Source organism: Macrosteles quadrilineatus, unplaced genomic scaffold, assembly GCF_028750875.1.
Source record: "Macrosteles quadrilineatus isolate MER2022 unplaced genomic scaffold, UCM_ALF_1.0 Scaffold_4__1_contigs__length_99947679, whole genome shotgun sequence".
Lineage (NCBI taxonomy): Eukaryota > Metazoa > Arthropoda > Insecta > Hemiptera > Cicadellidae > Macrosteles > Macrosteles quadrilineatus.
This window is the reverse complement of record NW_026542597.1, coordinates 55,856,427-55,876,890: the sequence shown is the minus strand read 5'-3', so window position 1 is coordinate 55,876,890 and position 20,464 is coordinate 55,856,427. Positions and strand designations below refer to the sequence as shown.

Below are 20,464 nucleotides of genomic sequence, written 5' to 3'. Positions count from 1 at the left end.
AATTTTGTACTCGTATATTGAAGAGTTGTTGTATGCCCAACGGTTTGGAGATAATTTTAAAAATTGTAAATTTGACATTCCCATGTTATTCTTATGGAGGATAAATAAACTGTTGTAGTTTGGTTGTTTATGGACATATTTTAATCAAATTTGGCAATTTTGTTTATTTCATACTAAGCTATCAACATAGTTATCAACATTTCAATAAAAATCACACCTCATATCTTGCCCATAGCAGCAAACCTAAGTACTCACTAAAATTAATGGTATTTAGAAATTGAAAATAAATCTGACAATTTTGTGGGAATATTTTAGTAAAAATCGAACGAACCGGGTAAATGGAAATTCGCTTAGACTGCAGGCTTGCTGCGGCGGGGGTATTATTTACATAGATTTTTTGTTCTTGTGTCACTGAATTGTATTCACAGCATTTGTCAGCAACATCAATTTATGTGTTTTCAAAATATACTGAACTAATAAGTAAACAATTGAAACATAATTCAAAGATTTGAATATAGTCGAGTAAATCCGTAAGACAACCCTAAAAAAATTGCTTTAAATTGTTTAATTGGTTATTTTGACTAAGAATTGTGTGGTTTTACTAGGGAAACGGTATAAAGAAATCGGAGTCTCGGAAGTCCAAAATTAAAGATGGCGTACACGATTTTGGCAAATACTTGTATACTATTCATTCAAAAATTTGTTTTTTTATTTATGAGTATTTTTGCTTGAAACAATCATTGTTGGGGAGAGTGTATCTAATTCATTTGTTGTGTGTCTTTATATTTATGTTTTTAGAAGATAGTTACGTTTCTAAATTTCAAATATTGTCAAACATCTAGAGTTGTTTACGATCGCATAAACCACTCATTCGTTCTGCTAGGGCAAGTCGGCTTCTTAACAAAGCAGTTGAGACCGTCCTTCTGCGTAAAGAACTAATACAGTCACATAAACTACCTTTCTATTTGTCTTTAGAATTGCTATCTAGGGCCGTGGGTTAAGGGTGGTCTGTGGTCAATATGATTAGTAGGGTCTAGCCTAGAGATTGTCGTGTTCGGCCGAGTAACATTGCTTTCTTTCAGCTTCTTAATATTCTTAAATTCACATTTAGTTTACAACCAAATCAGTTTCGATATAGACATTCATTTATTGTAGTTTCACTATACAGTCCACTGATACAATTTGTTCATATTTACATCAATAAAATTATAGTTCAGTTAAAAGTGTTAGTTTTTATTATTTCCAAAATATTAGCGCATCACGTGTGCCGCAGCAATTATTAATAGGTGTGAAAATAAAGAACATAAGCTAAAGCTCAACATACCTATTTTATTTACTTAAATAAATATCACTAGTGGCTTGTAAGGACATAAGTCCCTAAAAAGCTGAATAATTGACAAATTATTTTAATATTTAAACAATCTCATAAATATGTTATCAATGTGTCAGAATAGATATCCCCGTACACCATATCTTTTGTGTAAAAAAACATTTTGGTGTTTTGCCTTTGTTTGCTTTTGTTGATGTTATACGGTGTTGTGAGTCATGAAAATATATTTATTATCAATAAATAATTTGAATCACTCCATAAGTTTAAATCTGATAAAGGCAGCAAACATATAATTCATTCAATTCAATTCATTCATTTATTTAGAAAAAATAAACATTACATATACTTTTTACATTAAATAATCTGAAATCAGGTCCCTGCAAAGCAAAGCTTCAGTGCAGGGACCGAGTCGCAAACATCTTCCACCATGCCCATAAACCATATACTTAAAATGTTCGTAATGACGAGAAACCTTGCGCAAAACTATCCATTATTTCATAAATTGCCCTTTAAGGTCGTAATTCTTTTCTAAAGGAAACTTTCCATTTACCTAATGTTAAAATACCTCAGCTGTACTTATTTGTTTGTATTACTTTATTCTGTTTTGTTTATTTCAGCCCAACCTAACCAATCAATAATGCTATTAAACTTATGAACTCAAACGGGGCGAAGCCCGTGGGTAACAGCTAGTTACTATAAAGAACATTTAACGTTACATCTCGTTTTCTTGTAACTTTATGGAAATTCTGCTATTTTTCCTGAGTCCTTGGGGTCAAGACCTTTAATTTAAGACCTCTCCCACGTTTCTGCGACTTACCAGACGTTCACAATTTTAGGGTAAAAATTTTGTCTTACAGAATTATATAAGGATATTTATGACGGCAACCTTATCCTAACCTACATTAATTTTGTATTTAAAATAACGGCCTTATAGTCTAGTCAAGTGGGTTTTTAAAAGGGCTTGAAGTGGAAAGTTCATAGGTAATTGTTTTTTAAGGCTTACTTTATATTTTTGGAGGTTCTGAACACGAACCTGAAGTTGTCCAACAAAATGTCTTTCGGCAAATAGAAGAAAATTAAAAAATGTGTAAAAATCTTTAAATAGTCTAAAGAAACTAAATAAATTGTATCACAAATCTGACACATACTTTCTCCCATAAGCTTGTAAACAACCTTTATCATGGGTAAGTGGTGGGATGAGTAACTATAATAATTGTGTAGAAAAAATCCCAAAAGTTGCAATAACTTTTGAACCGTAAGGAAGTTGTATTATTTTGCATTATTAAAAAAAATTAATTGGACCTCTTAGTTTGGAAAAATATCTTTCATTCAAGTTAGGCTAACTTATAAGGCTTCCTAGTACCTTTCAGAGAGGTTACTTCGATGTATTCATTCAGCTTAGTGAAAACATAATAGGTCTATCTCAAAATAGATAAGTATACAAATCAGAACTTGAACTCCCCCTTAGAGAGCCTTTGGATGTTATTAGACTAACGAAAAGGGTCTATGCAGATAACATTATTTCTGGTTTTATACAGTATACAGTACATTGCCAAATATACTGGCAAATAAGATTATATTTGAATTATATACGCAATCCTCTAAATTATAATATTGCGTACTGGATTAGTGATAAATCACGATCATCAGTATTGAAGTAAACAAAAATCAGCTGTAAAATGGCTGCTAATGTTATTCTTATGGAGAACACATTACTTTAATTTACTTTACTTTTGTGTAGAAACAGTTTGTTGTTTGTTTTTGTTTGCTTTTGATGATGTTATTTTCAATAGATTATTTGAATCACTCCATAAGTAAATCACTCTGCTAAAGGCAGCAAACATATACTTGTTTGTGAATAAATACGGTACTGTCATACTAAGGTAGATTTAGTTTCGTGATTAACTTGCATAAAAAAGGATTCCCTGATTTGAATGTTAGACATTGCCTTCGTGAAATATAAAAAGGCAAATAAAGGCAAAGAAGGTGTGTTGAGGTATGCTTAGTTCTTGGCCAAAACAGCTAAATCAAAATAATAGTTTATACTACTTTTGTAAAAGGTTTAACAAAATTAGTGTGAAGTAAAGGTATCCCATTGGCCAAACCTAACCTGATTAACATAAAAAACTACAATAATTAGCCTAGTGTAAGATTATTAGGTGGTATTCCTCGTAAAGGTGCGATTGACTTGACACCACCAAATAAAGTTTGACACCACTGTAGTATATTTAATGATTTTATGTATTCAATATTATATTTGTAAAACAGCGTTTCTTGTAGGAAACCAGATTTGTATAAAATGTTAGTGTGTGTTAGTGTGTGTGTACATCACGCCACGTCTGTGACGTCATATCAGGTGATTTTTAATAAATTCCCATTGGCTGCCGCGACCACCTATACCCGTGCATCTAACCACTACGTCAGTCCGTCCTAGTCCTGCAACCGTACACTTTTATCCCGGTCCGTGCAGCCCGTGGTATTAACTAATTATGTAGTTTTTATTTCTCACTAGTCCCGTCTCCTGTCAAGTTAAGACGTCGTCACACCGGCGACGTCACAACCACCATAAAATAAGTCTAATCATCAGCTGATTCCTAACTCATTTGCGATTGGACTGGTTCCATTACCCAGTTATCGAAACCAATTACGAAAATACTTTTCATCAGCATTTATGCATATTTTTTTTTGGTTTGTTTAAAAAACGTAAAGAAACAGAAACTACATCTAGGTTTTACTGTTATATATGGATGCTCCATTTACTACCATACCATACTTGCTAGGCTATATTATTTTAACCTTTTTTGCTTGGAACGTAAAGACAGTACCTGTTTCAAATCTCCTCCAAACAATATTGTTTTCCGCCCATTGGAACTTGTCATAGTACTCACTTAGTTAAGAAATTTATTTCCTGATCAAACCTATTTCATCTTTATTCCCAGGTTATTTTGTAAGAGTAGCCGTTGAGGTTATTTCACTTCATACCAAATATTGATTATATACAATACAGGGGTGCCCATCCCCCCTAGACTCATGACGCACCCCCCCCCCCCAATTGAGCAACAGCCCCCCCAATAAATGAGGTACACAACAAATGAGAAACATTATTCCCCGCCAAGCACTATTTGTAAAACTAAAATAAGTTTTATACATTTTTTTATATTAAAAATTCAAACCTAGTTCAGGGTGTCCACAGAAATTTTTTCATTAATTTCCCTGACTTTCCATGACTAGGCCTATCCATGACCATTAACCATTGATTTCGATGACTCACAAACTTTACTCGAAAATTATAATATACCGTAAACACACGAATAATACTGCCTAGACAGAAAATGCTGAAATATGTATTAACAGATAACAATGGCGTACAACAGGTACAACAATGAACAAAATACAAACTCAAAACCCATCAACTAAACCAACTGAATAAATTGAATTGTCTTATATTTGTGAAAAATTCGGAAAAATGCTACAATAGTCGGGGTTACGGCCGACTAGATCGTTGAAAGGACCCCTGAAATCCATCCATCATTGGGGATTTCCATATGTCTTTCCATGACTTTTTGCCTATTTCCATGACTTTCAATGACCAGAATTTTTTTCCATGACTTTCCATGACTATCCCTGACTTTCCAGAATGTGGACACCCTGTAGTTAATCTATATAAATAGTTTTGTCTATACATTGCTCAGAATTATACATGTTTTGGTTTATTTTTACGTTTTATACATTGAAGAAGTTGAAACATGTCTTATCTCAATTTATGTCCGTCTGTCACGGCCCAGAATGCGTTTTACGCAGCCTACTCTAAAGAAAACTAGAGTACCGATTATGATTCTAATGGTTTAATTGTATTCACAGGAGTGTCATCCTTAGCCATTAAAACATGGCCTCACTATTTTGGAAATCAAATAACGGACGATTAAAAACCCAATTTTGTGTCATTTTCTAGGTTTTTTCTCCATGTTAGTAAACATACGTTAACACACGTCATTTATGAAATATTAATAATCTGTTAAGAGAACACGTCATATATGAAATTACGAACAGCTATTTTGATAACGATTCATTTTTCTAGCTGTCACTGATATGTTTACAAAAATAAACGTTGTTTACGAATTTACGAATAATACTGTTTAGGCCCTAGCCATTTCCGATCACGTTTGTAACCATTTCCGATCACGTTTGTAAGCAAATCCAAAACCAAGTGAGATAATTAACCGTGTGGCTTTAGTTTAAATAACGGGTTTGATTTATCACGGGTACTAATATGTAACTGTAAATTAAAAAAATAAATAACTAGCCATCATCCAGGTCGGGAACCGGAGATTCTGTGTATATCAAGTTGTACTTGAATTTTGATTAGGTACCGGGAAAAGACCGTACGTGAATCAGTGTTGTACAGGACTGGAAAACTTATCTTTCTATATAAATATAATTAGAGTATTATAAATCACCTCAATTTAAGGAATTTTTTATTGCCAGAATAGCTATATAGCGTTCGTAACCTCTGCTTAACGATTTGTCAGCGTCTTTTTCTTGATATAACGAAACCCTCTCCCTTTCTTTGGAAACATCACAGCTCCTTCGATGAAAATTAAATGGAAACAACGCTTGCGCCAACAGTCGTCTGCTCCGTTAGGCCTCGGGTACGATACGAGCGGCGAGCGGTGAGCGGCAAGCGGCGAGCGGCAACCTGAGCGGCACGTAAGCGGCGGTGGTGGCTACGATACAAGCGGCACTTTTATAACGCTCATTAAATTTCCCAAGTTTTATTATGAGTTAGTTTAGTATAAAATGGTAAACTATGCTTACCTGCAAGACGTATTGCAACTTCGGTTGATATCTGACAATTGTTTGCCTTTAAAGAAAAACTTAGTTTTTTGAAAAACCTTAACCATAATTTTTTCCCATACTTTTCTGGGGACTGAAGTGTTTTAAAACTTCCGTGCTGGTCATTACACAAACATTCCCTGGACTGCACCTCACGTATCGACCAGTATCGCATGTTTTCTGCTGTTTCCCTGTCATTTTAGGCCGAACTGAAGCATGAATCACCTGAGCGGCGAGCGGCGTTTTCGCGAAAATCGGTTTTGACTTGGAACCATGAGCGGCGCTGAGCGGTGCCGCTCACCGCCGCTCGCCGCTCAGACGTATCGTGGCCAACCTCAACAAATTTACACGCAACTAAATGAGACCCGATGTCAGAGCGGCGCCGCTCATGCCGCTCGCCGCTCACCGCTCGCCGCTCGCCGCTCGTATCGTACCCGGGGCCTTATACACTTCTGTCTGCTGTGCGCTATGTTACAACAGATTTCAGATACAACAGCTGGGGAATGATGACGATATAATGCTTAGTAAACTGTGATTAGTAACCATGGTAACTTTAGTTAGGCTGTGATTGGGCAATGAGTAGGCCTAAATATGGAGACTTGTTGAATTTGTGTATGAATTGAAGAAAAAAACTTATAAAGAACAGAAGAACAAAGAAAAAGAATAACAAGATTGTTCTCGTTACATTCTTTTTTAAGAGTGTTTTTATTATCTCTAAATATAATTTTACACCTTTTTATTACTTATCTATCAACTCCTATGCTGTGATACAGCACCTACCGGTAGGCTATCTGTCTATCATGAGCAGTAGCTTTTATAACACTTTCTAAAGGTTCCTTTAATATTTACGTTATTTATAGCAATGCAGTGTTTGGCTAGTTATTAGTTGTGTTTGAGCACAGAAAACGTTTGAGTTAGCTATAATTTTAAACGATGCCGTTTGTACAACCGAACCAAGATAAATGATTTGAAATGTAAGTTACAATAATAATCATTGTGCAATATTGAATTTCGTTTATAAAAATGCAAATCGTGACGTTAATGGCTGCTTACCGCGTTTTAATGGGTTTGTCATCTATTTTTATATTATATTGGATTAACCGTATTTTTCATTACCCACTACCCCCCTCCCTATTAACTCAGGTAATCGAGTACTGTATCTAAACAATAGTGTAAAGTATTGTAGCCTATGCTACTTGATTGTATTTTAACTAGCTTTATGTCAACAAAGCGTTCTGGGCTAAGTCGCGGTGTAGCTGGACGTGGGTGTGCCAATCTTTTATCTATCACAGCAGTTGAGCCATTCCGTGCCTTCCCTCATAGATCTCACGTCTTACTAAGCTTGAATAATAACTTCCTACAAATCCTAAACTATCAGTAAATCCTATTTTTCCTACAGTTACCTAACAATGTACATGTTTCTCACTGATTTAAGAAAGCAAAGTGGCCAATTCGCTTATCAGTGAGACAATGTTAACATTGTCTCACTCTAATTACTTTGTCTCACTCCAGATTTGCAACGTGAAGGCACGGAATAGTGAGCGCGTAACATGCAGGCAACGTCGTATGCGCGCGAAATACGTTGGCAGCACTGGCTGTAAATCAGCTGGTCAGCTGTTGTACTGTTGTATTTGTCACTTCACATTAAATGTTATGTTAAAAGTTCACTTCTGTGTAAAAATAGGTTATGTTTCTTCACCAATTTATTTGTTTTATGGTATCTGTAGGAAAAGTATAATGTGCAACTCGAGTTCAAAGTACAATTGCCTCACTCGAGAAACCATTCCTCACTCGCCTACGGCTCGTGAGTAAGGATTTCTCTCGAGTGAGTCAATTGCTCACTTTTCTCACTAGTTGCACAAATAACTATTTACTAATTGAATGAAATAATATAACTATTGTCATTAATTAATCGACTTTCTATCTGGCGACTTCGTAATGTATTTTTTATTTTCGTCACGTTGAACACTGTTGCAATTAACTATAGCCCCCCATTTTAGTTTTTTGAACCCCCCCCCCAAGAACTTCAATGACGCAGTCTGCGTCACAGCCCCCCCTTGTGGGCACCCCTGTACAATAAATAAAAATTATAGGCCCTATTATATACAATTATATACAAAATTGATATACAATAAATCTAAAAATTTAAAATGTTAGTTAATTTACAAAGAAGGTGTAGAATAAATCTAGAACATGTGTTTTGAAATATAAACAAAGCAGAAGTTTTCCATCTTGAATCGTTAATTATTTAGTCAACGTGGTTATTTCATGTTAAACGTTAAAAATACACAAATTTGAAAAGTTTCACAGTAAAATAATTTACTTCAACATTCTATAACCCTAAAAAGTCTTAATTAATATAGGTACCCTTAACCCTGGTTTTATAGTATACAGTATGTTGCAGAATTGACTAGCAAATGGAGTAATCCAGATGTAATTTTGCATACTGGCTTAAAGATAAATCACGATCAAAAAAGTTTTGGAATTTCACTACCGGTATTTTTCCCGCCGTTACGGGATCGAGACCTTTAATTTGAGCCCTCTCCGGTCGTTCTACAACTTCCCAGTTGCCCACAATTTTGACGCAAAGAATCGGCTTACGTCATTAATATATAGTTGTGTCATAATTTAAAAAATCCGGTACAGCAGTAAAGCAGTATAAAAAAATTCAGGCTAAGAATCATGAAACAGTCTTGTTACCATCCATGGGGCAGGACTAAAATTGAAGTTTAAATTTTGATTTTAAAATAGCCACCTAAGTAATCATTCTCTAATTGTTATGGAATATGCTCAGGTTCATTGTTAATAAGTATGTGCAATATTTAATATAATACTAAAATTTGAAGGCTTTACTTTCAATGTCCTTTATTTTATTGTTATATTTAAAAGTTATTGCTAAAAGTAATATTTGTAATTGTAATTTATAACATTATAGATTCCGTGCTTGCAATACAGGTAGTGTAATAACGTTTAGTTTTTGAAATCCGAATAGAATTAATAATAAATAAAAAAACAGTATTTTCTACCACTTGTAGCTACGGGCCACCAGTTCTGGTTACGATAGTAATAATTCCCTGTGTTGGGAGGGAAACGCCACCGAGCGTCCTTACTCGATATAATGGGGGCGAAAAGCGACGAATTACCCACCCAGCCGTGGCGCGGGGATTTCTGAAGCGTCCGTCCGGGTGAAACACCATTTTGAGGGTGTCCGCGTCAAACACGTCCGGGCTAAACACGGAGCCATTAGCGCAACGATACGGCTTGTAGCCATCGGCCTCGGTAGTCTAATGGATAAAGTGCTAGCGTTGACTGTAAATGTGCTAGGCTGAGAAACTAAAGGTACATACCAGGTTCTACCAGGTACTAACTTTATCTAAGATTTTTGCATTATCAGCAAGTTTGGTTAGGTTATGACAGTTTAATTTTATAATAAAAAAAAAATTAAATTGAATTTGAGGCATTTATAGTTTCATTTTATGAACAGAACTATTTTTTTGATAAGTAAACCTTCATTCAATTTTGTCATTATCAACAAGTTTGGTTAGTTAGGTTAAGTTATAACATTTTAATTTTATAATTAAAAAATTAATTATAAATTTTTTTAGTTTTATAATAAATTTTTTTTTTATTTCTAATTTTAAACTCTCATTTTGCCCGTATTAAAAAACTGCAGCTGAAATAAAAATTTCCGAGCCCACCTCCGCTGACCGCTCCGCTCGGTGCTCGCTCAGGCTCAGTTCAGTTCAGTGTTTAGTTCCTCTTCTGCTCTGCTCCGTCTGTTCCGGTTCTCAGTTCAGTTCAGTTCTCTCTTTTCTCAGTTCTCAGTTCTCATCTCATCTCACTCTCACTCTCACTCTCACTGATCTCAGTTCTCCACTCTACTCCTACTCCTACTCTCACCACGACCTTCTCACCGCAGTATTTCACCTTCCTTTTTTTGAACTTTTGGAACAGTTACACGGAACTGTTTGGAATAGATTTGTTAAAACCGTTACATTACAAACAAAGAGTTCCATTCCATTTCCTTTTTAGGCGTTCATTTTGTTTTTCGTGGATCTCTGTCTTTAACCTCCATTTTGTCAAGTGATTGGAAACTTTATCTCAAATCGATGGTGTTATTTCAAGTTAAAGAGTTACTGGATCAGTATGTCTGATATTAATACAAAAAAGTTTGAATGTTCATTTTGTGACAAACACTTTTGCTAGTAAATTTAATTTAACGCGCCATACACGTAATGTGCATGATAGTTGTTGTAGTGAACAATCTGACTGTTCAAACAACCCGAAAAGGCTTATTTGCCCAAAGGCCCAGAGGGTGATTGCTCTCATCAATTTTCGTGGTTTGAAAACTTGATCCAGCATCTGGAAGAAGCCCATGCCATTGAAATAATAGTTGGGGAGCTGAATTTTGAAACAGAAGAAGGTAAGTTAAATTTATTATAATTATGAACTTCACAATACTGTATCCAAAATATAACTATAAATATAATAGTAAAACTTTTGATTTTAATTTGGATGTGCTTTTTCATTGTGACTCCTGCTCCATCAACAATACCTTATACCTTATAACCTTTCTCATTGTTAGCAAATTTAACAAAACTGTGCAATTTCTTTGAATAGTTTTCCTTAATATGCTATTATATCATTGTCTTTTAAGAATAAGCCGGTTTTCGTGATGTAATGTAAGAATAATTAAATAAACGAAACCAGTTAACTAACTTACAGGTTATGTCCATGTCTATAAAAGACTTGTTATTATTATGAGGAGGAGGAAAAAAGGTATATCATAATAATTAAATTTTTATGCAGGAAAAATAATAAAGTTGAAAAGGAACGGAGCTATTTGTAATATAACGGTTTCGCCTAACCTATTCTATACTTTTTGTCACAGTTGTATTGAACATTATCCCAAACAGTTCCGTGTAACTGTTCCAACGGTTCTAAAAAAAGGGAGGTGAAATACTGCGGTGAGAAGGTCGTCTCTCACCCTGTTCTCCTTCTCCTTCTCCTCGGGCTCGGGCGTTCTGTTCTGAGTGAGAGTGACTAGTTCTCGTTCCTCGTTCTCGTTGTTCGTTCTCTCTCGGTTGGAATAGTTTTTAGTTACAGTGTAGTTGAACGCCATCCAGTTTCTTGTTTCTAGCCTAGCTAGAATTAATTAAATTTTCTAACAGAATAATAATTTTGACCGTCTAGGAGTCGAAAAGTCAAAGGAATTTTGAAAATGGAAACGGATCAGCCCAACCCATTTACTCTCACACTAGGTTAGTTTACAGCACTAGGTCTATTCTCTTTATAACAACAGACAGTAGGCCTATATGAATATGTAGTAACGCCTTCTTTAAACAATTCCAACTATACGTGGCCTACGCTTACGATACAGTAGCATAACATGGTTTTAAGTTATTAGGCCTAGCCAATTGCTCATAAACTCCTCTCAACTCACCAGCATGGGTTCTCGACTGGCAGGTCAACCTCGTCCAACCTAGTAATCTACCAGAATTTCCTAGTTTCCAATGTGCCGATGGGACTTCAGGTCGACAGCTTTTACTTGGATTTCCAGAAGGCTTTTGATCGTGTTAACCACCAGATACTACTTTCCAAAATGGCAAGTTATAGAGTCACTGGACAACTCTTGAAATGGTTCCGCTCATACTTGGATAACCGGGAACTTATCGTAAAGTTTCAACAATCAATGTCTAAACCCTTCACTGCAACATCTGGCGTCCCTCAAGGCTCACACATGGGTCCATTTCTGTTCTCATTATATCTTAATGACATCATAGAACTCATGGATGTTAATAAACTGTTATTTGCTGATGATATTAAGATTTTTACGGCCATTTCTTCCATTGAAGATTGTACAACACTCCAGAACTGCCTCAGGAGGATATGCGACTGGTGTGTCTCTGATATGAGTCTCAACATCAAGAAATTTATTGCAATCACCTTTAGCCGTAGCAAGAGACTATGGTCTAACTTAGGCCTAAGTCATTTGGCTTTTTTTGGCAAATGTCTTTGACCTATAGGGCGACCACATAGAACACTCTTTTCTAAGTGGTCGACCTACAGGCAAGCCCATTTCCTTTTTCCTTTAAAACTTTGGGGGGCAAACGCCTATTTCACCTAGAATCCGCGTTTTAAGGTTGCCTCATTTAGGCATGTTAGGATGATACGCCTAAGTTAGGTCAGAATTTATGTGGATTCAGGGCTGTAACTGATTAAGCTTAACCCTCCTTCGGTCGCATCCCAATCTATTAGGCCTACTTAACTTAGATATTGTATAGGCCTACATTAAAAAGTTCTTGCCATTTTTGTGTTCCCGCTCCAAAACCAGCCTTGGCCAGTGTGCTGCTTCCTCCCCTCCCCCCAACCACTTCAGTACCCATCGCTGTTTGCGCCGTCCTGTGCACACATAGGCTACTTTACTTAAGTACCTACCTTGTTTTGCTGAGTTGTATCTGATCGATGCAGTACTATCGGTGCCATTCCTAATTTGTGATGTAGGCCTATCCCAAAATAAAAACAGGATATGGTCTCGTTTTTACAGGATAAGCTCTAACTTACACATGTGTCATATCATTCAAAAATTCATACCGATGATGATGGAGGGTGAGGACAATTGGACCTGTGTGTCACATTACATCCAGGGTATTTTCCGCGCCAAGAAGCTTGACCTTGACTGGGATGTGGTGTAGGTCATAAAGTATGTAAATGTCAGAAACGGTGAGAGCCCTGAGGTCTTAGGTCACATGTTGGCCTGACTTTGAAGTAACTTAATGTGACAAACAGTCTGTGTCCAACAGAGTAGAGGGGTTTTTTTAGTGAGTAGTCTGTGATAAATTCAGGAGGCTTGCTCACACTACAGGCTGGCTACCTGTGTGCATAAAAGCATTTTCCCTCCTCCCTTGAAAAAAAAAAATATATATTCTTAAATTAGGTCATTCCATTAAATATTGAACTTAGGCTAATTAAGTAAATTTGTTTTTACCCAGCAAAGAAAATGTTGAGTTCAATTTTAACTTAGCCTAGATATAAGTTAACAGTTGCACTGGCCGCAATTCAATTTTACACGGGCATGTTCGCACTATTGTATCTAGGCTAATGGATACAGGAATGCGTACATGGTCTGACAACTTTTTTTACTATTTGAGAATTGCTTATACGACGGCAAATGTGTATGAAATCTATAGGTCAAGAGTTGGTTATATTAAGGAAAATAAAAATTAGGGGGAAAATATAGGCTATGTCCAAAGTAGCCTGTGACTCAAAAGAGTTTTTGAGGAAAAATCTACCTATCTGAGAGATAAAATGTTGTTTTTTTTTTGACGAAATCTATCCAGTCACTACTGGTCAATGATGGATAGGCTACATGGTATAAAGGTATAACTTATTGAGCCAGCAGTCACTTAAAAAAATTACTAGGTGCGACCGACGGAAGGTTAAGTGTTTTTGCTTGAGGTAGCCTAAAGTTTATCCTAAGTTAACTTAGGCCCAAACTTTAAAAACTGCTAGTTGTAAGTTTATGTTATCATGACTTTTTGTGCAATTAACCCTAGATCCGCTGACCATTTTTTCCAAAACGCTACAGGTTTTAGGGCAGTTTTGCGTTATAGGCTATTTAGTTTATAGGCTACCTAAGTTCTACCAAAAACACAAACATATTATTTATCATTTCATTCTGTAGATCAAGGACAATTTTAAATACCAATTTTTGTGATTAGAGGTCTTTCGAAGTTTACCGATTCTCGTGTAACCTTGAGTGCCTATTATGGACTGATTTACCCATTATTGTCGTATTTCGTGGCAGTTTGGGGCTGTGAGATCGTACTAACAAAGTTTGTTTTCCGTCTTCAGAAAATAGCCCTAAGAGCAGCCTTTAAAATGTTCCGTCGTAGCCTACATCTTGCAAGCCTCTCTTCAAGGAATACAATATTCTCACATTTCCATCCATATACATACTGAGTTGTCTTATCGTTTTTTAAAATAAATTATTATCTGTATCAACCGCAGTTCCATTCAATGTAGTACACTCTACTCGACGTTCTGTACCCACGAGCCCCTCAGATTCCACACGCACAGAAGGCCTTGGAACAGTTCCTGGTGTTACATATTAAATAAAAGATGTGTAAAATAAAATAGGTGTATTCTGAATTGAATCCTAGAATAACAATGATTGTAAACAAAAACAAAGTTAACTCATTAAACATAACATATTGTATTTTTTTAAACATACAGTATGTTAGAAAAGACACATCAATTTTCCCCCTTTAAAGTCTTGACCGCAGCATTTGATCTACATGTCGTCTGCATGTTACTCCGTTCTCCAGTTCAACGTTGTAATGTAGATTTCCATCTCTTGATGTAAATTTTCCGAAACTCCATTTTGTCTGACCCTTGTAAGTTTCTCACTTGAACACGGTCTCCCACCTTAAAAATGCGTGTTATACCTTTAGGTTTGTCTTTTGAGTCCTCGATTCTAGAAGGTATCATAACACTGGTTCTTACTTGTCTGTTGAACATGAGATAGTATGCCGAGTTTCCTGTTGAGTTTGGTACTTGACGGAGTTGAATTAACACCTTGTGAATTTTACTGTCAAGTGTTACTGGTTCATCTAATATCTTACTTCAATATCTTCTTCACTGTTTGTTCAAAGCGTTCAGCTTGTCCATTAGATGATGGGTGGAACGGAGCAGTCGTTTTGTATTGAGTTCCACATGACTTAAGAAACTCTTGAAAAGTAAGAGTTAAGTGAAACTTCGTCCATTGTCTGAAATTAGGAGGCTTGGAAGACCAAAAGTACTAAAAAGTCTCAACTCCTTAATAGTCCAATCGGTAGTTGCTGTTTTTGTGGGTATTACCTCTACCCATTTGGAGAAGGCATCAACAACAATGAAAAATTGTTGTCCATTTGTTGGGCCCATGAGATCTATATGTTTTCTCTCCCATGGCTGAGTTGCTGGTTCCCAAGGATGGTTGATCTCTTTCGTTGGAGAATTTTGTTTCTCACGACAAGGCTTGCAAACAGCAATCATGTTTTCAATGTCTTTATCCATTCCTCTCCAAAAGCAGTAACTTCTTGCCAAAGCTTTGGTTTTTACTATACCAATGTGCCCGTAGTGTAGTTCATTGAAAATTCTTTTCTTAAGGGAATTTGGGATGATTACTTTCCACCCTTTGAAGAGGCATCCTTCATGTAATGTAACTTCATTATCGTGAAATCCCAATGGCTCTAATGATTGACCCTCCTCAAGAGCCTCAAGAATTTGTTTTAGATATGCGTCCTTCTTAGTTTCTTCGGCTAGTTCTTTGGGATTGATAGTTATGGTGTTCAATTGGTTTGTTTGAAAATGTCCAAACTGGTCAATACTTGTAATTTTTGAATCTTCCACAGGAAATCTTGAGAGGAAATCTGCATTGCCATGGTCACCAGTTCTCTTGAATTCAATTGTGTAGTTAAATCCTGATAAAAAATGGGAGTAGTTGAATAGTAGCTGACATTGACGGTAGGCTCTTGTTGGGATTGAAGATTGACACTAATGGTTTATGGTCCGTGATGAGTGTGAAATGACGTCCGTAGCAATAAGAAAAAAAATTTCTCCAACCCCCAGTATATACCTGTGGCTTCTTTATCGATTTGGCTGTAATGTTTTTCAGCATTGGTCAATGATCTTGAAGCAAAAGCTATAGGCTTTTCACTTCCATCTGGGAAACGATGTGACATCACTGCTCCAAGTCCCACTGGTGAAGCGTCAGTTGCAAGGATCAATGGCAGGTCTGGGTTAAAGTGACAAAGAACTGTGTCACTTGTTATTCTTTTCTTGATGTTTTGGAAACCTTCTTCACACTTACTGTCCCATATGAATGACTGCCCTTTTTTTAGAAGTCTATGTAAAGGATTTAAAACAGTGGACAAATTCTTTACAAACCGGTTGTAGTAATTAACAAGCCCTAGGAAAGATCGGAGTTCCTGTATGTTTTGAGGCCTTCGTGCATTTCTAATTGCTGTGATTTTATCCTTACTTTTGTGGATTCCAGTGGCGTCAATAACATGTCCTAAGTATTCAATTTTCTTTTAAAAAAATTTGCACTTGTCACGGTTCAACTTCAAATTTTGACTCCTTAAACGCTCAAACACTTGCTTTAGTCTATCTAGTAGTTCTTTTGATGACGTTCCTTGAATTATTATATCGTCGAAGAAGCACTGAACACCTTGAAGGTCTTGAAGGATTCCGTCCATCACCTTTTGCCAAACCCCTGGAGCAACTTTTACACCAAACATCAGTCTGTTAACTATGTATTGTCCTTTATGAGTGCTCAAAGTTTGAATTTCTGCACTCTCAGCATCCATTTCCAAGTGGAGATAAGCATTACTTAAATCCAAAGTACAGAACAACTGTCCTCCATTCATTTGAGCAAAAATGTCTTCGATCCGAGGTATTGGATGATGTTCTTCTTTGATTTGTTTATTTACTGTAACCTTGTAATCAGCGCATATTCGTATGTTACCATTAGGCTTTACTACAGGTACAATTGGAGTACCCCAATCGGACTTGTCTGTTTTGGAAATGATTCCAGCTTCTTGAACCAATCTGGTGAGAGCTCTCCATTTTGTGGCTTAGCTTAACTTCAAGAAAATTCAACTTAATACAGACCTATTTTATTTACTTTCTGATCGAACCTTATATTTGAATTCAAAAACTTCTTTATTTTCATCTAGAGTAATTCCAGAAAAACAATTTGAACAAGAGAACTAAATTCAACCTTGATTAATTTTTCACCTATTCTATTCATTGTTTGGACTATTTACCTACCTATCCAAGCCTCCCAAATCTTCATAATTGACATATTTTATTTTATAAATTAGGCCTAAAATATTTGAAGATCTTTTTAGCCAGCCGAGTTCCCCTCCCTGAGAAAATTTATGTAATTAAACTTATTGTAAACTCATTGTTCTGTTTTACTGAGCTAGGCTAAACCAAAGATGGCGACCCTGTATCTGTTCATTTAAATATCAAACCCCATTCATCATTGTAATATCCTAACTCATTCTTAGTTCATTAAATTTGTATTGTAAAGAAATACTTCAGCTTAATCATTTGTCTTTCTATAAGTATATTTAATCTTGGCTTTACTTAGCTTTATAGTAAGTAAAGATACAAACCTGAACCAAGTTTTATTAGTCTAAATTACAAGCACTACCAATAACAAATTTTGTAAAACATATTCAACCAATTGGGTAGTGATAAATCATAATAAACACATAGTGTTTTCTTTTAGTACAAGGTATTTTAAGCCAAGTAGAGGAGATGAGTGTAGGACGAGTGGCGCAATCTTGTAGTCTTGTTAGTAACTATATCCGACATATTCCTTAGACACAGCTTTTAATTAATAGCCCATACAGTTAATGGCAACTAAGGGACCTACAGTTTGTTTTATTCCCTATCAAAAATACATTAGGTTTAACGAGCACTTAGTTTTGCTTCCTCTAAGGGAAAAGGGTTTTTTTTAAATTTCAAAAGTACGAAAACATATAACTGCCATGTTTGATCAAAATATATCCATTAATAAGGAAACTACAACAGTTGACTTTTTCTCCGTAAGAATAACATGGACATTTGCAATATAGGCCTTCAGTTTATTAATATTGGGCTTTTCTATATAACCTTCAATCCTACAACAACGATTTAACTTTGGGTTTTTGAGATCTACACAATGGATGAAATGAAAACAGGGCTTTAAAAAACCATTTTCTGAACAATTTTGAACTCACATAACACCTTGTTCTCATTACCAGATCCTGCTAGTTAGCAGAATATAATAGGGCCTATTTAAGTCAAGGTCTTATTAATTTAGGTTTTAGTTAATTAATCCTTAAACCATGGTGGTACCAACATGTCAAACACTGTTTAATTCTCTTTTTTTCAGATGAGATTATAGTACTAAACAAAAAACGGAATTCAGAAGCGGAGGAGAAAAAAGCTCTTGCTTTCACTATAAACAGCAGAACTCAATCCAGGGCTGGATCCGTGATCAATGAAGATCCACCTTCAGTAAGCCCGATCAAACGTCATCGACTTATAAAGTTAGTCATTTTGTAAACTTATAGTATTATTTTTCATCAGCATATGTTTATTACAGGGTGAAAAAATCCCGGGACAGGTAAATATTTAAAAAAATAGTTAAGGTAGTGCTACAAAAAATCCTACAAAGTTTCTGAGCATTAAAATCAAGCCATTTACTAAGTAGAATACAATGCTATAAATTTGAACCCGAACGGACAACCAAGTCAACAATGGTAGCCGTCCAAAGATTTTTTTAAATCTGCCATTTTGAATATATTGAATGGCTGACATTTTGTGCTCTGTTGTTTTTTTTAAGCTCAAATTTGCAGTATTGTGTCTACTAATGAAGACCTCTAATTTGATGTGCATATTGACCTAAGCTTATGTGCTTCCTTGAGAAGATAGTGAATTGTAGCTTTATAAATACAAGGAATCTTTCTACAGTTAGTTGTCATTCTGGACTCGTCTGTTTGAGTTCGGGAGTTAGCAAAATTGTATTTTACTAACATAGACCTTTGGGCCTTATTTAATGTGCATACAAAATGCATACTATGCTTACACTTTTTTAAGATTTTCTTCTGACTCCTAGTTGGCCATCCCCCTGAGGAGGTAGCGTATCACTGAATTATTTTTTGTTCACGATCTTTTAATGAATTTAACCTTGAAGGAAAGAGATGACTTGACAATTTTATTCATGACAAAGCACCTGTATAAATATCCTGTAATACTCTGTACGTTTTGTGCCAATAAATATTATTTATTCATTTAATAATGTGCTGAAAAGATTTTAAGCTCAGTAATTTTGTACTGAGTTTTTTAGCTCTCTCTTTATTATTATTTTAAATCTTACTAATATTATAAATCTGACAGTTTGTGTGATATTATTGCGCAGGCAAAAATCTTTAAAACCTTGCGAAGTAAATGAAGTTCCGTTGTCTGAGACGATTGTCCTAGGTATGCCATATTTACACAACAAATTCTTGAGCGCTTCTACTGTCTTTTCTGTTGTAATAGGTACTATTTTTGGCCATTGCGAGAAAGCGTCAATCACTAAGAGAAACATTTGTCCGTAAAATGGTCCAGCAAAATCAAAATGGATTCGACTCCAAGGTTCACTTTCTTTGGGCCAGTTGACTAGATGTGTTTTACTTTGTAAATTTTTAGCAAACAAATTACATTCTCGGCAACGGTGACACGTCTGTTCAATTAGGGCATCCATACCTGGCCACCACACATGACCCCAAGCCTCAGACTTCATTCTGACCATGCCATTGTGAGATTCATGCAAGTAGTCCATGATGTAAGTTCCGTATTTAGGTGGAATAACAGTTCTTATTCCCCACAGAAGACAGTTATTATGTAGAGTCAGTGCATCTTTCTTAGAAAAGTGAGGCCTCAAGTTCTCATCTGGACACTTGGTAGGTCAACCAACTTTTACATAGTGCATCACTTTCTTCAAAACAGGGTCCTTAACAGACTCCTCACCGATTGCAGTACAAGTAATGGGGATCTCGGACTGCACTTCTGTTTGAATTGTCGCTACTATTTTATGGTGTCCCTCATCATTGGAATCAAAAGAATTAGGTTGAAATGACGGTAATCTACTCAAACCATTGACTTTACCAAAATCTTTTGTAGATATGTTTTCAATGTCATACGTATAGTTAGACAGTATCAGTGCCCAACGCTGAAGTCTATTGGTAGTTGTGGTAGGTACCCCTTTCTTAGATCCAAAAATTGTAAGCAACGGTCTGTGGTCGGTCTGTAAAATCAAGTGTTTTCCCAGTAGATATGGGCGAAATTGATGGCCAGTCCTTCTCTTTCTATTTGAGAATAGTTCGCTTCAGTGGAAGTCAATGTTTTCGAAGCATATGCAATAGGCTTTTCAGAGTTTTCAGGAAATCTATGAAAAATTGCAGCACAGATTCCTACAGCTGATGCATCTGCAGCAAGAATGATGGGTAACTCTGGATTGTAATGTGTTAGTATTGGTGCATTCATTAACAAGGTTTTTAATTTGTTGAAACTGCGTTTACATTGGTCAGTCCACAACCAATCTACTCCTTTCTTTCGCAATTGATTTACAGGATAACAAACTTTGGAAAATTCTAGTATGAATTTGGAGTAGTATGTAATCATCCCTAAAAATTCCTCCAGTTCTTTGACATTTGATGGCTGTGGCATATCGACAATGCCTTGAACTTAAGAATCCGAAACTTGTAAGCCATTTTTAGTTAT

The 20,464-nt window shown here is 35.8% G+C and overlaps 1 protein-coding gene across 2 annotated transcripts in view; it reads left to right on the top strand.

The window, feature by feature from the left end:
• Positions 1-11,225: 11,225 nt before the first annotated feature.
• Positions 11,226-20,464, top strand: part of LOC128991775 (uncharacterized) — a 32,683-nt gene continuing 23,444 nt past the window's right edge. For both annotated transcript variants that reach the window (XM_054414961.1, XM_054414960.1), the window contains exons 1-2: positions 11,226-11,424; positions 18,090-18,246. In XM_054414961.1, coding sequence (XP_054270936.1) covers positions 11,385-11,424; positions 18,090-18,246 — 197 coding nt within the window. In that variant the 5' untranslated portion in view covers positions 11,226-11,384. The remainder of the gene's footprint in view (positions 11,425-18,089; positions 18,247-20,464) is intronic.